The 12,465-nt window shown below is 38.5% G+C and overlaps 1 protein-coding gene across 12 annotated transcripts in view; it reads right to left on the reverse strand.

The window, feature by feature from the left end:
• MAGI2 (membrane associated guanylate kinase, WW and PDZ domain containing 2) overlaps positions 1 to 12,465 on the reverse strand; it is a 1,194,143-nt gene that overhangs the window by 369,332 nt on the left and 812,346 nt on the right. For 10 of the 12 annotated variants that reach the window (XR_012251242.1, XM_073652295.1, XM_073652301.1 and 7 more), the window contains one exon: positions 3,021 to 3,124. The exons of the other annotated variants lie outside the window; for them this stretch is intronic. Coding sequence is in view for 9 of the 10 variants with exons in the window: in XM_073652295.1 (XP_073508396.1) it covers positions 3,021 to 3,124 (104 nt within the window). In the remaining variant the exon portion in view is untranslated. The remainder of the gene's footprint in view (positions 1 to 3,020; positions 3,125 to 12,465) is intronic. 12 annotated transcript variants of the gene reach the window in all.

A 12,465-nucleotide genomic window follows, 5' to 3' on the forward strand; every position in this document is an offset into this window, starting at 1 on the left:
GAAGAATGGGCAAGAATTTCAGCCTCTCAATGTGCAAAACTGATAGAGACATACCCCAAGCGACTTGCAGCTGTAATCGCAGCAAAAGGTGGCGCTAAAAAGTATTAACTCAAGGGGGCCGAATAATATTGCACGTCCCACTTTTCAGTTTTTAATTTTTTTTAAAAGTTTAAAATATCCAATAAATTTCGTTCCACTTCACGATTGTGTCCCACTTGTTGTTGATTCTTCCCAAAAAATGTAGAATTTTATATCTTTATGTTTGAAACCAGAAATGTGGCAAAAGTTCAAGGGGGCCAAATACGCTCACAAGGCACTATAGGTACCTATCAATATATATTGATAGATACATAAATACAGAAATATGTAATATATATATATGTGTAAATATTTCTGTATTTATTTATATATATATACACACAAACACACACACACACACATCCCTTAGTCTGTTTCAATAGGCTCCACAATCATGGGGAAGACTGCTGACTTGACAGAGGTCCAGAAGGCAGTCATTGACACACTCCACAAGGTCCCAGAATTCCAATTTTCATTTCGAAATCAAGGTCCCAGAGTCTGGAGGAAGAGTGGAGAGGCCACAATCCAAACTGCTTGAGGTCTAGTGTGAAGTTTCCACAATCAGTGATGGTTTGGGGAGCCATGTCATCTGCTGGTGTAGGTCCACTGTGTTTTATTAAGACCAAAGTCAGCGCAGCCGTCTACCAGCAAATTTTAGAGCACTTCATGCTTTCCTCTGCCGACAAGCTTTTTGGAGATGGAAATTTCATTCTCCAGCAGCACTTGGCACCTGTCCACACTGGCAAAAGTAGCAATACCTGGTTTAAAACCAACAGTATCACTGTGCTTGATTGGCCAGCAAACTCGCCTGACCATAACCCTATAGAGGATCTATGGGGTATTGTCAAGAGGAAGATGAGAGACACCAGAGCCAACAATGCAGATGAGCTGAAGGCTGCTATCAAAGCAACCTGGGCTTCCATAACACTTCAGCAGTGCCACAGGCTGATCGCCTCCATGCCTCGCTGTATTGATGCAATAATTGATACAAAAGGAGCCCCGACCAAGTATTGAGTGCATTTACTGAACATACATTTCAGTAGGCCAACATTTCGGATTTTAAAATCATTTTTCAAGCTGCTTGTAATGACTCTATATAATATATGAGTTTTACTTTTTGTATTGAAGAACTGAAATAAATTAGCTTTTTGATGATATTCTAATTTTGTGAGATGCACCTATATATGTAGTGAACAATATTTCCTTGGAAAACTGTGTAAATTACACAGAGAATTCCTCTATGTAAAAGCCCATGTTAATATCGCATTGCAATTGGATTGCATACGCATGACAATCGGATGTAAATCAAATGCTAGGTGTGAAAAATTGCATTGTTCTTGCATAAAAATCACATGACACTTATCCGTTTTTTCAGTCCAGATATCAGAAAGTTTTTTTTCTCACAGATATGGGTATGAGCCCTAAAAGTTACAATTTTATGGGGGCTATATCCTCTACAAGGCTTCGTTTATAATATGAATTTGGGCCAACAGACTCCCTTAAAATGTTCCATTTCACGCAAAACAATTATCCTTTTTGGGCACATTTCCTTACATTCATTCTTGGGATATGTGCGCACAATGGACTCAATTCCCCAAAGATTTCATGTCAGAATTTTGGCACAAAAGCTTTGAAAAGTCGAGAAATTTAGGTACAACTCAGAGTTGCGCCTAACAAATTTTGGTGTTTTCACCTCAGTTTCTCCCAGCTTCAACAAAATAGTGGGGGCTGGGGTAGGCTGGTGGCATGGCTCATCGGGACACCACAACTTGTTTAATTCATTTAGAGCTGAAGCGTTCCCTATACCAGAAATCTAACTCCAGTACCTGACTGGAGCGAGATTTCTGCTGTAGTGAACAGAGGCACACACCACTCGTCAGACGCTCTGGAGTCATGAAGAAGCGTGCACCCATTCATGAATTAGGAGTGTCTGACTCCAGCACGTCTCATCAAGACCGGCGTGAACAACCCTAGTCTTGATGAATCGGGCTCAATGTCTTCTTCAAGCTGTTAAGCTCCACAACCCATATGAAAGAATGAACATATGCACTGCAAGGTAAAAATGATTTGTTCCTGTGAATATGTTCAGTCTTCAAAGCTTCTTTTAAGGGGTTCACTTTTGGAAAGATGCAAAGTCGACATTTACTTGAAGCCTCTTCTACTTGCAAAACTCAGTGGGTACGCCAGGGTCTAAAAAAGTCATGTGCACATACCCTTTTGGTAAAAACCTGATATATTTATATGCTAAGAAGATAGACTTCTGTTACACAAAAACGATTATTTTATTGCTTTTTGCGAGTTGCACACATGTAAAAGTTAAATTAACGACATTACAAGATGTTTCACTAAGGAGCCTGATAACTGTTCGTAGACTAGAATTCATTTAGCGGAAGACTTTCTTCAATAGCAGCAGAGCACAAAAGAAATTTCAATATATACCATTCTTTAGTCTGCTCTACACAATGAACACTACTCTGAATGAAAAGTGCCAGAGATGCTTTGACAAGGAAGAAACAATTTGAGAGTATCTATGGTAACGATGAGGGCCTTAGTTTAATTTTTGGTGCCTGACATAAAGGAAATATTAAATTAATTATTATTGAACAACAAAAAACAAACATTGAATACATGAATGGATGCTAATTTCTCATTATTCTTAAAGAAGATTTTATTAAATAGGCATCCTCTGCTTAATAATGTCATTTTTAAGCAGAGGGTGTCTACAAAAATGATCCTGGAACACCTCTTTAATAGTCAATCTCCAACAAATAAAGTACATACAAAACACACAATATATACATTATTATTTCCTATACCATGTTAAGGTCAGAATTGACTTTGCAAGTAGACTTCAGCAAAAAGATTCGAGGATCCCGATCCAGTGGCCACGCCAGCAGTCCATGGCCACTAGACGAGAGCCATGTGAACCTTTTTCTACCTACCAGGATCCCTGACGCCTCTTCTAACTAATAGGTCCGGTGCGATGTAATGGTTGCGGCACGACGTGATCCCTGGACCAGGGTCTTTCGAGTCTTTTTGCTCAATGCTATTTGCAAGTAGATAAATTGTTAGAAACACAAATTTTGAGTATAAATATTTTTAAGTAAATAATTTTTCCAAACTGGCACCTAAAAATCACGTAATGTACTAGGATAAATAACTTTTTCTGAAACGGCTAGATAGGTATATCTGGAATAACCAGAGAAATTGGATGGGGGTGCATAACCTATACAATAATCTATATACATAAACTGCAAATCATAACCAATGCAAGGAAGAAAACAACATCTTATCACATGGCCATTAGTAGTAACCGTAATCTACTGGTGGTGAATGTGAAGATTTTAATATGATCGCTTATCTCTGGGCTATAATAAATTTGATTAATAGTTTTGATTTTCTTTATACATTACACAATCAAAAGTCACTAATGTCAGGGAACAGAAAAGTAGATGGAGAAAATAACAGGGTGAGATTAGGTACTTTTATAAAAATACTTTAAGTAGGAAAAACACCACAACATTCTTCAGTCTAAGGCCAAGGCCCCACTATCAGTATTCAGTCAGTATTTTTTCTCAGGAGTGGGAGCCAAAACCAGGAGTGGGTGATAAATGTAGAATTGGTGACGTGTTTCTATTCTACCTTTTCTCTGATTGTTCCAAACCTGGTTTTGGCTCCCACTCCTGAGAAAAAATACTGACCGAATACTGATAGTGGGGCCGTGGCCACTTTCGCCAACAGGTGAATAAATCACTTATTAAAATGAAGGATTTTAAAAAATCCTCCATGGATTTAGTATACAATTTCAACAGTTGTCATTTGTCTTAGATAGAATAGAAACAACATAGGAGATTGGTATATCAAGAGAACTAAATCGCTGTAATGCACAAGAGGAAAGAACAAGTAAAAATCTAGCAACAAAGAAAAGAAAACTCCCAATGTACATGTAACATGCAAGTCAATGACTTATGCCAAGAGAATGAAAATGTCATTATTTGCATTATATACCTCTCTTGAAAAATGTATTTCAGGTCAATGATACTTTACTTCTAGATGGATGGGATTTATTCTGACCAACAAAATTTAAATTTGCATATAAATCTGTAAATTAACTTCACCAATTACTAAACACCAAACAGATTGTTAATAATTATATGGAACAAAATGGAGAAATCCAGAGGGTTGACTGTAGTGTGCTGATGGTTTTGCAGAACCTCGATAACAAAATCCCTAATCCTTTTACCTACACTCAATATCAGATTATACCATGTATTAAACGGAATCTGTCACCAGGTTTTTACTATGTTATCTGACAGCAACATGCTGTAGGGCCTGAGACCCCAATTCCAGCGATTTGTATCACTTGCATGCTGTCAATCACTGTTTTCTCGGCTGCTGATCTAGCAGTGCTCAGAATGCTGAACTCTGTATGACGCCGCCCATCACTGATCATCAGATTTCTCTGTACATAGTAAGTTGACAGAAAGCTGCTGATCAGTGGTAGGGGCAGAGTTACACAGCAGTCCAACAGGAGGCACGAGGCAGCTAGTCCTGTAGTGATAATCTCCTGCTAATAAAACACAGATTTTATAGAAACCGCAAAACACAGTCCAGAAAGGTGACACCACATCGCTGGAATCAGGCTTTCTGCCCCTACATCATGGTGCTCTCAGATTACATAGAAAAAACCTGCTCACGGATTTCCTTTAAAAAAATGTTTCTCCAGGATAAGAAAAACTTTGCTGCTTTCTTCCAAAACCGCATCAAATCTGCCTATAGAATGTGCGTGTTGTTGCAGCTCATCTCTATTGAAGTGAATGGTATTGAGCCGCAATATCGCAAACACTCTGTAGACAAGTGTGGTGCTGCTTATGGAAAATAGTAGCCACGTTTTTCTCATCTTGGTTAATCCATATGAAAAAGAGATTCTGATATATCAGAGAATTATGGGGATGGCATCTCCCACATGGTCCTTTCTGACTGCCCAGCGTTGTTAGCTATGTTATTTCTTTTGGTTATTTTTAAACATGAAGGTTTTTCTTTAATTATTTGATTTATGCCTTTTTATCTAGGTTTGGCTCATTGATTACACTTTGTGCTTGACTACATTAGAATATAACATTGACTAATTGTCAGGAACATATTAATGTCATGGACATATTAACAGAATATTAGCCCCTTCTCCCATGCCCTTCCTGTAGTGTTTGTCCAGAGATGACAATTATACAGTGTCTTACTGCAAATTATCACCACTTGACAGCACCGAGCTGTCCCATTTTTCTCAGCACAAAAGCCCCAATTAAAACACGACTGAGAAATAGCTTATGCAAACAATGCCAGGCAAGGAGTGTTATAAGCAAGCATTCAGAGCAAGCATCTTGTCTCTGAAAGATGCAGGAGGTAATTAAAACGCAGGCTTGCACTAATTTGCGTGTAACCGTGAGGCTACTTCCCGAGCCTCAAAGGGAAATTTGCAGATGTACTGACTCCGATATGAACTACGAAATATTATGAGTTCCATACGTCCGAAAGTAACGGGACCCATATGTTTAGTGACCAAATCAGCCCAGGAATGTATAAGTAGTTTTCCAGGGCTGTAGGCAAAATCAGGGAGCTGTAGCGCAAAAACACCAGAATAGCAGACTACAGCTATGTGATGTGTGGTCTCTAAATAAAGAAAAAATCATAAGGGAAAAAATGGCGCAGTTTGCAAGCTTCTGCGATCAACGAGCGATAAGTTATTGCAGAAGTTAGCGTTTTTAATAAAAATGTACAGGCTGGAGACCGGCCCACATGATGTCACCACCAAGGGTGTTTAGCCAGATCTCCCCTTAGGTATAAGAGAATTCATGGAGAAGACAGGAGCACTCATTTCCAGGGGGGAAGAATTATAAGCAACGGGTCCTGTTCAATAACAGCATAATCCATCTGGGGAGCCCCTCCTCCACCTATATTGAATCGTCTCCGTGATCGTATAGTGTAAGTTATCTTCTTTCATCCTGTTTATTTTATGTAACTGCATATGTATTTTAATGTCTCCTTTGTAACATCCTTATGTATATATTTTTACTAAACACTACCTCCCTTTTGGATTAAACATAAAATTTAATAGTTCTGTTTCTTTTGTTCTGTAATCGTTCCTTTCCCCGAAGCCATATATGCTACCAAAACGCAGGTGTCTGGCCAGGCCTGTATTATATTTCAAACTCGGCCGGTGGTGGCAGCGAATATTAATAATTGGGCTATCGTGAAGTTGACAGTGACCGTACGGAAGGCGTTAAACACGGATTTCAGGCTTTGGAATCCCCGAGGTGTGGCGCCATACGCTCACTGGTCGCTTGCAGATATTCACGTAGCGAGTAGTCTGGATCGCGTGCTCGCAACTCCGGACGAAAGGCGTGACGGCAACGGCGAGATATTGCATGATCTCCCCGGTGTTGTCCCTCTGTGTGTGTTGGAATTCCTGACACTAATGTATCAGCTATATATTACACACTTATTGTTGGGTTCAAGGTTTGGGGTGCTTGACCATACCAGGGTCAGACATGAGTGATCATATACATTGCTGTGTATTTCAATTGTTTTTATTTGTGTTTTCTACTATACTGTGTAATTTTGCATATATTTAAATAAACTTTATTACTGTTCTATGGATTTGATCACTGGATGTGGCTCTTTTTGCCTTATATTAATAGATTTCTTAGAACTTATCTTTCAGTGTGTAAGAAAACTGAAAACAAAGTATCTCGAAACATCCCGCTCTTGATTCAGAAGAAATTGGCAATGTCAAAATAAAGAGGAAAATATTCCGATGAAGACAGAGGAGTACCTCAGACGGCAAGATAATAATCACATTTTCCACATTTGGGATTTTCAACTATAACCTTCTATTCTTCTAATGCCACATTCTAGCCACATACCTAACAAAAGACTTAGGTATACTAATAGATCATAGACTGAACATGAGTCAACAGTGTGATGCAGCAGCAAAAAAGGCAAATACAATTCTGGGATGTATTAACAGAAGCATACAGTCTAGATCACGTGAAGTCATTATCGGTCTTTACTCCTCTTTGGTCAGACCTCATCTGGAATACTGTGTACAGTTTTGGGCACCACATTTTAAAAAAGACATAGACAAACTGGAGCAAGTTCAGAGAAGAGCGACCAGAATGGTGACTGGTCTGCAAACCATGTCCTATGAGGAACGGTTGCAGGATTTGGGAATGTTTAGCTTGCAAAAAAGAAGACTGAGAGGAGACTTAATAGCTGTCTACAAATATGTCAAGGGCTGTCACATTGTAGAAGGATCATCTTTATTCTCATTTGCACAAGGAAAGACTAGAAGCAATGGGATGAAACTAAATGGGAGGAGACACAGATTAGATATTAGAAAAAACTTTTTGACAGTTAGGGTGATTAATGAGTGGAACAGGCTGCCACGAGAGGTGGTGAGTTCCCCTTCAATGGACGTCTTCAAACAGAGACTGGACAGACATCTGTCTGAGATGATCTAGTGAATCCTGCTTTGAGCAGGGGGTTGGACCAGATGACCCAGGAGGTCCCTTCCAACTCTACCATTCTATGATTCTATGATAATAATACATCAAAAATATGCCCACATCCATTCCTGTTATGGTGGTAAAGCACTGGTGCTGTAGTAGGTTGCTTTCAGTTTGCCATAATAAAAAAAAAGTAAAGGCAATCAAAGAAGCACAAAAACTGTAAATTAGGAACTCCCAGCCCAGTGCATACATCCTGGTGGTAAATGGCCTGGTGGTTCCCTAGAAGCATGCTGCTTGCTTAACAGTGGCCCCTGACCACCAGCTGTTTGGCTCATGACCGGTGCCTTGTATTTATGGTGAACTGCTTGCTTATAGGAAGAATGCAGATAACAGACAAAGGGGGAATCCATAAAGAAGGGCAAACATATCATATGCTACTGCTACTGGTACCAATTATGATTATCATAGCAATACTAATCACTTTATCCTTTGTATTAACAACATAATTTGCTACCGGCATATGCTCCAACTGTAAAAACTGGCTCCAACTAAAGTTTTAACTTTTATTAAGCTTGTGGAAACAAAGCATACATTGTTGGCCATTACTGGTAAAACATAAGTGATTTAAGAAAAATCTTTTTCAATTGAGTATAGAATAACAAAAGACAAGCATTTGTATGGTCTTATAATTCCAAAACAGAGCATAAAAATGTCCTGTATCTAAAGGAAAGCATGTGTATCATGACAGCCAGACACCATCCTAACAGTAAAGCATGCTGGTGACTGCACCATACTTTGGGGACACTTTTCTGCAACAGGTAATGGAAAGTTTTGAACTACAAGACATGGAAAATTTAGGAAACTGGGTGTAAATTGACTTTTTCTTGCAAGACAACCCAACACAAAGCCAAAGTTTCATGTTCTGGAGTTGTTAAGCCAAATAATTCTAAGTAAGAATATGTGGTAGATTCAAAATAGCTTTTCACTTTTTATCACTTGCTATATGTCTGAGATTTACCATAAAGAATGTGAGCAAAATTCCGAAAACTGATAGAACCCTATATGAAGACACAGGGATAAAAATCTGAATATGTCACTAATATATAGTAAAAAAGAATTCAATATATAAATGGTGCAGTCTTAGACGCAGAATTTTCATTAAGCAGGGCGCACCGTAACTTTTTAGGGTATGTTCTCAAATTGCGTTTTTTCTGCATCAAAAACCAGAGCGGTAGCAGGAAAAATGCTGCTGACAATACACACATTTTTGTTCCTTTTTTAACAATTCGTTTGAACGGGTGAAAAGCACTGCAGCAATTCTGAAACAATCAATATTTTTTGTCTTGCCAAAAACATAGCAGGGCTCAGCATACAGGTGGGAAAAAAACAGCGTGTGCATGAGACTTCAGAAATCTCACTCACTGGTAGTGTCAAATGCTGCATATTTTGCATAAAAATGCTACATGTGAATATACCCTTACTTTTCACAAAAAGTATAGCATTACTAAAACGAGACATATAGCAGCATGCCATTTTGTTGGTATTGACATGCAGTGCGGATTCACAACCACGTGCCATTTATTATCCTGGTGTATGCGTCCGAGAGAAATTTGGACTTCCTGCGGCACCAGCACCACTGACCTACAACGCTATTGTCTGGTAAGCAGGCAGTATGTCAGCAGTAGACAACTGCTACCCGCATCATGATGTGATAGACATGAATACTAGTTTTTACAAGCAGATGTAATTGTATAAAATGACAAAAACAAACAATATTCACTGATCCTGGGCCAATGTCCGAGCTTCCTCTTGGCTCTTGTATACACAGTAAGCGGTCAGCATGTGATGGCTGCAGAAGTTAGTGCTGTACTATCGGTAGCATGGCGCAGTTCTGAGGGACAAATCAGAGCTGGAGCGCCGGGAGAAGGAAGAAGCGAGTACTTGCAACTGTTTATTAAAAATGAAAAAATTAAATAGCCTATTAACACCTGTTGGCTGGGCAATTTTCTGTTTTTCTTTGTGCTTTTATTTTTTCCTCCCCTTCTTTCAAAAGCCCCAATTTTTTTTTTCCCGCTGATGTAGCTGATTTTTTGGGAATGAGTTGCAGTTTTAAATAGTACCATTCATTTTACCATTTAATGTGCTGAAAATACGGAAAAAAATTCCAAATGCAGTGAAATTGTGCAAAAAAACTGAATTCCACAATTGTTTTGAGGGTTTGGTTTTTACTGTGTACATTGTGCTGTAAAAGTAGGATTACGGAGATACTAAATATTATTTTGAGATAACTATGACGATTTGATAGCTTCTTATTGCATTTTTTGCTAATATTCCCATGACTCAAAAAACACAATTCTGACTTTTATTTTTTTATTTTTACGACGTTTATAGCTTGGGTTAATTAATTTTATATTTTGATATGACATTTATGGAAGCAGAGATACCCAATACGTTTGTTTGTTTTTTTAATTACTTTTTATTTCTTTAATTTTAAATGGGGGAAAAGTGGGGTGATTTTAAATTTTTTTCATATTCATTTTATTCTATTTTTTCTTTATTTCTAAGTCCCACTAGAGTTCTTGAACTTCTAGTACTACAGTATATAGTGAAAAAGGTTTTCTCCAATAAAAGTCCAGCCACAGGCTGGGCTTTTTAAAATAACCAAGATGTCGGTGACTGAGGCCTTCAACAGGCCCTTGGCTGTCATGTAAAGCCTTCACTTCGCCATAATTGTGATGGAGGCCAGTAAAAGCTGGTGACCAAGTGCATCGGCACGTACGCCATGTAAATACCACTGTCAGAGACATTTAAGTGGCTAAACTGCAATCAGAGCATGCTTTGGTCTCTGCAGCTACAGATTAATGTCAGCTATGTATTACAGCTGACATATGCCTGGTTTGGTGCAGGATCAGCTGCTGAGCCCGGCTCCATACACAAGGATTCAACACAGGATGTATTAGAATGTCTTACATGGAGATGGGCTGCAATATACTTTGGGGAACACAGAATGATGAAATACACTGAACAACTTCATCTGATCATGCCACATTTAACCCCATCTCCTGAGAGTTTTCAGACCCTAATCGAATTAGAGAGGGCCCTTCATAGGGCCCCATTCTCTTAATTTGGAAATGTCATGCCTCAAAAGCAGAATTTCACATTACATTTATAAAAAAAATTGCAGCATACACATCAGACAAGCACATAGGGTAGAAGTAAGATGAAAAGCAGCACTCACCAGTGACTTTTTTTCTAGTTTAATCCTTTGGCACAAAATGGCACACATGTATGTCAGGACTGGGGTGAGCGTGTGTGGAGGGGGCTCAACAGCCAAGCCCTTTCTATATAAGGTAGATGCTGGCTATATTACATAGCAGTCATCTGTTTCTAACAGCAGCGGCTGGAGCTGAGCTTCAATCACTGCTATTAACCATTTAAAATTAACCTTTAATTAGGATCAACCCTCCTAAACCATGTGGGCAAGTAGGTCATAGAAAGGTGAATAAAATGATACCTTGGTATATGCAATCCGAAAATTTATTCCAGAGAAATCCACAATTTTCTTAATACGTAAATGAGCTGTTAAGATATATAGACCGGACAAAGATCTCCCTGAGAATCTACCTCCAAATCTTAATTTAAAAGGAAGGGAGTGTTTCCAGTAGACTGCTTAGGAGGGTTTATCCTACTGACAGATTCCCTTCAAATGTCACTGTCAATCTCTGACTGCAGCATTTAAAGAGAACAGATCATCACGATTTTATAATGTAAAGACATGGGTGTAATGGCGCTGTAATACTGATTACATTGATACCTTTGGTGAAAAAATGCACTTTGTAGTTCTTTAATCAGCATTAGAGGTTTTCTGCTAATTAGATTTCAGTGCACAGGGGCAGAACTGTGCACGGGGTCATCTCCTGTCTGATTCCCTGGCCCCTCCAATGCCTCCAGACTGTGAATTACAGGTCACTGCTGAGATTTCATACAGAGGAGGCAGGTCATTCACAGACTGGAGGCAGCAGAGGGGCCGGAGAATCACAGACAGGGTGGAGAAGATCCAGTGCACAGTCCGGCCCCTGTGCACCGAAATCTAATTAGCAGAAAACTAAAAAATGGTGATTAAAGAAAAACAACAAAGGTATCAATGTAATCTGTATTACAGTGTCATTACGGCCATGACTTTACTTTACATTAAAAAAAATCATGCTGACAGGTTCTCTTTAAATTATGCAGTTTCCAGTGGGTGCACACGGAGATTCTCATTGGCCCCTGCAACAAGATCACAGGCACCAGTGGCTAACTATGGCAACCAGGGGGCTTAGAACAGACCCCACGTCACTGCCATCTTGGTACTCCTGCTGAGCTTTAAAGCCATTTACACTTTATACTGCAATACTACAGCATTGCATTCTATAATATAAGCGATCACAGGTTAAAATCCCCTACGGGGAATAAAAAGAAATGTTAAAAAAATTAAGAGTTTTAAAAAAAAATAAAAATATACAAAAATAATTGCCTCTCTCTTTTTCCCCCAATTAAAACTAAAGGAATAAAAAAGTATTGTTATTGTGTAAACATCTGGTTTACCAAAATATAAAAATAATTAACCTCTATGGTAAACACCTTAAAGAGAAAAGAAAGATTGACAGAATTATGTTTTTTTGATCACCACACCTCCCTAAAAGAAACAAGCCCTCACACAGTTCTATTGAAGGAAAAAATAAAAAGATTATCGGTTCTTGTAAATGGCAACACGATTCAAAATTTTTATTTTTACTTTTTTAAAAATCTCTGAATTTTTTTTTTCACTACTTAAGAAAATTAAAAAAAAAAAAGCATCAATGCAAGTTTTGTATTGCCTAAAATCGTACTAACTTGGAGA

This window comes from Phyllobates terribilis, unplaced genomic scaffold (assembly GCF_046119375.1).
Source record: "Phyllobates terribilis strain yellow unplaced genomic scaffold, ASM4611937v1 Scaffold_11__3_contigs__length_659146591, whole genome shotgun sequence".
Classification (NCBI taxonomy): Eukaryota; Metazoa; Chordata; class Amphibia; order Anura; family Dendrobatidae; genus Phyllobates; species Phyllobates terribilis.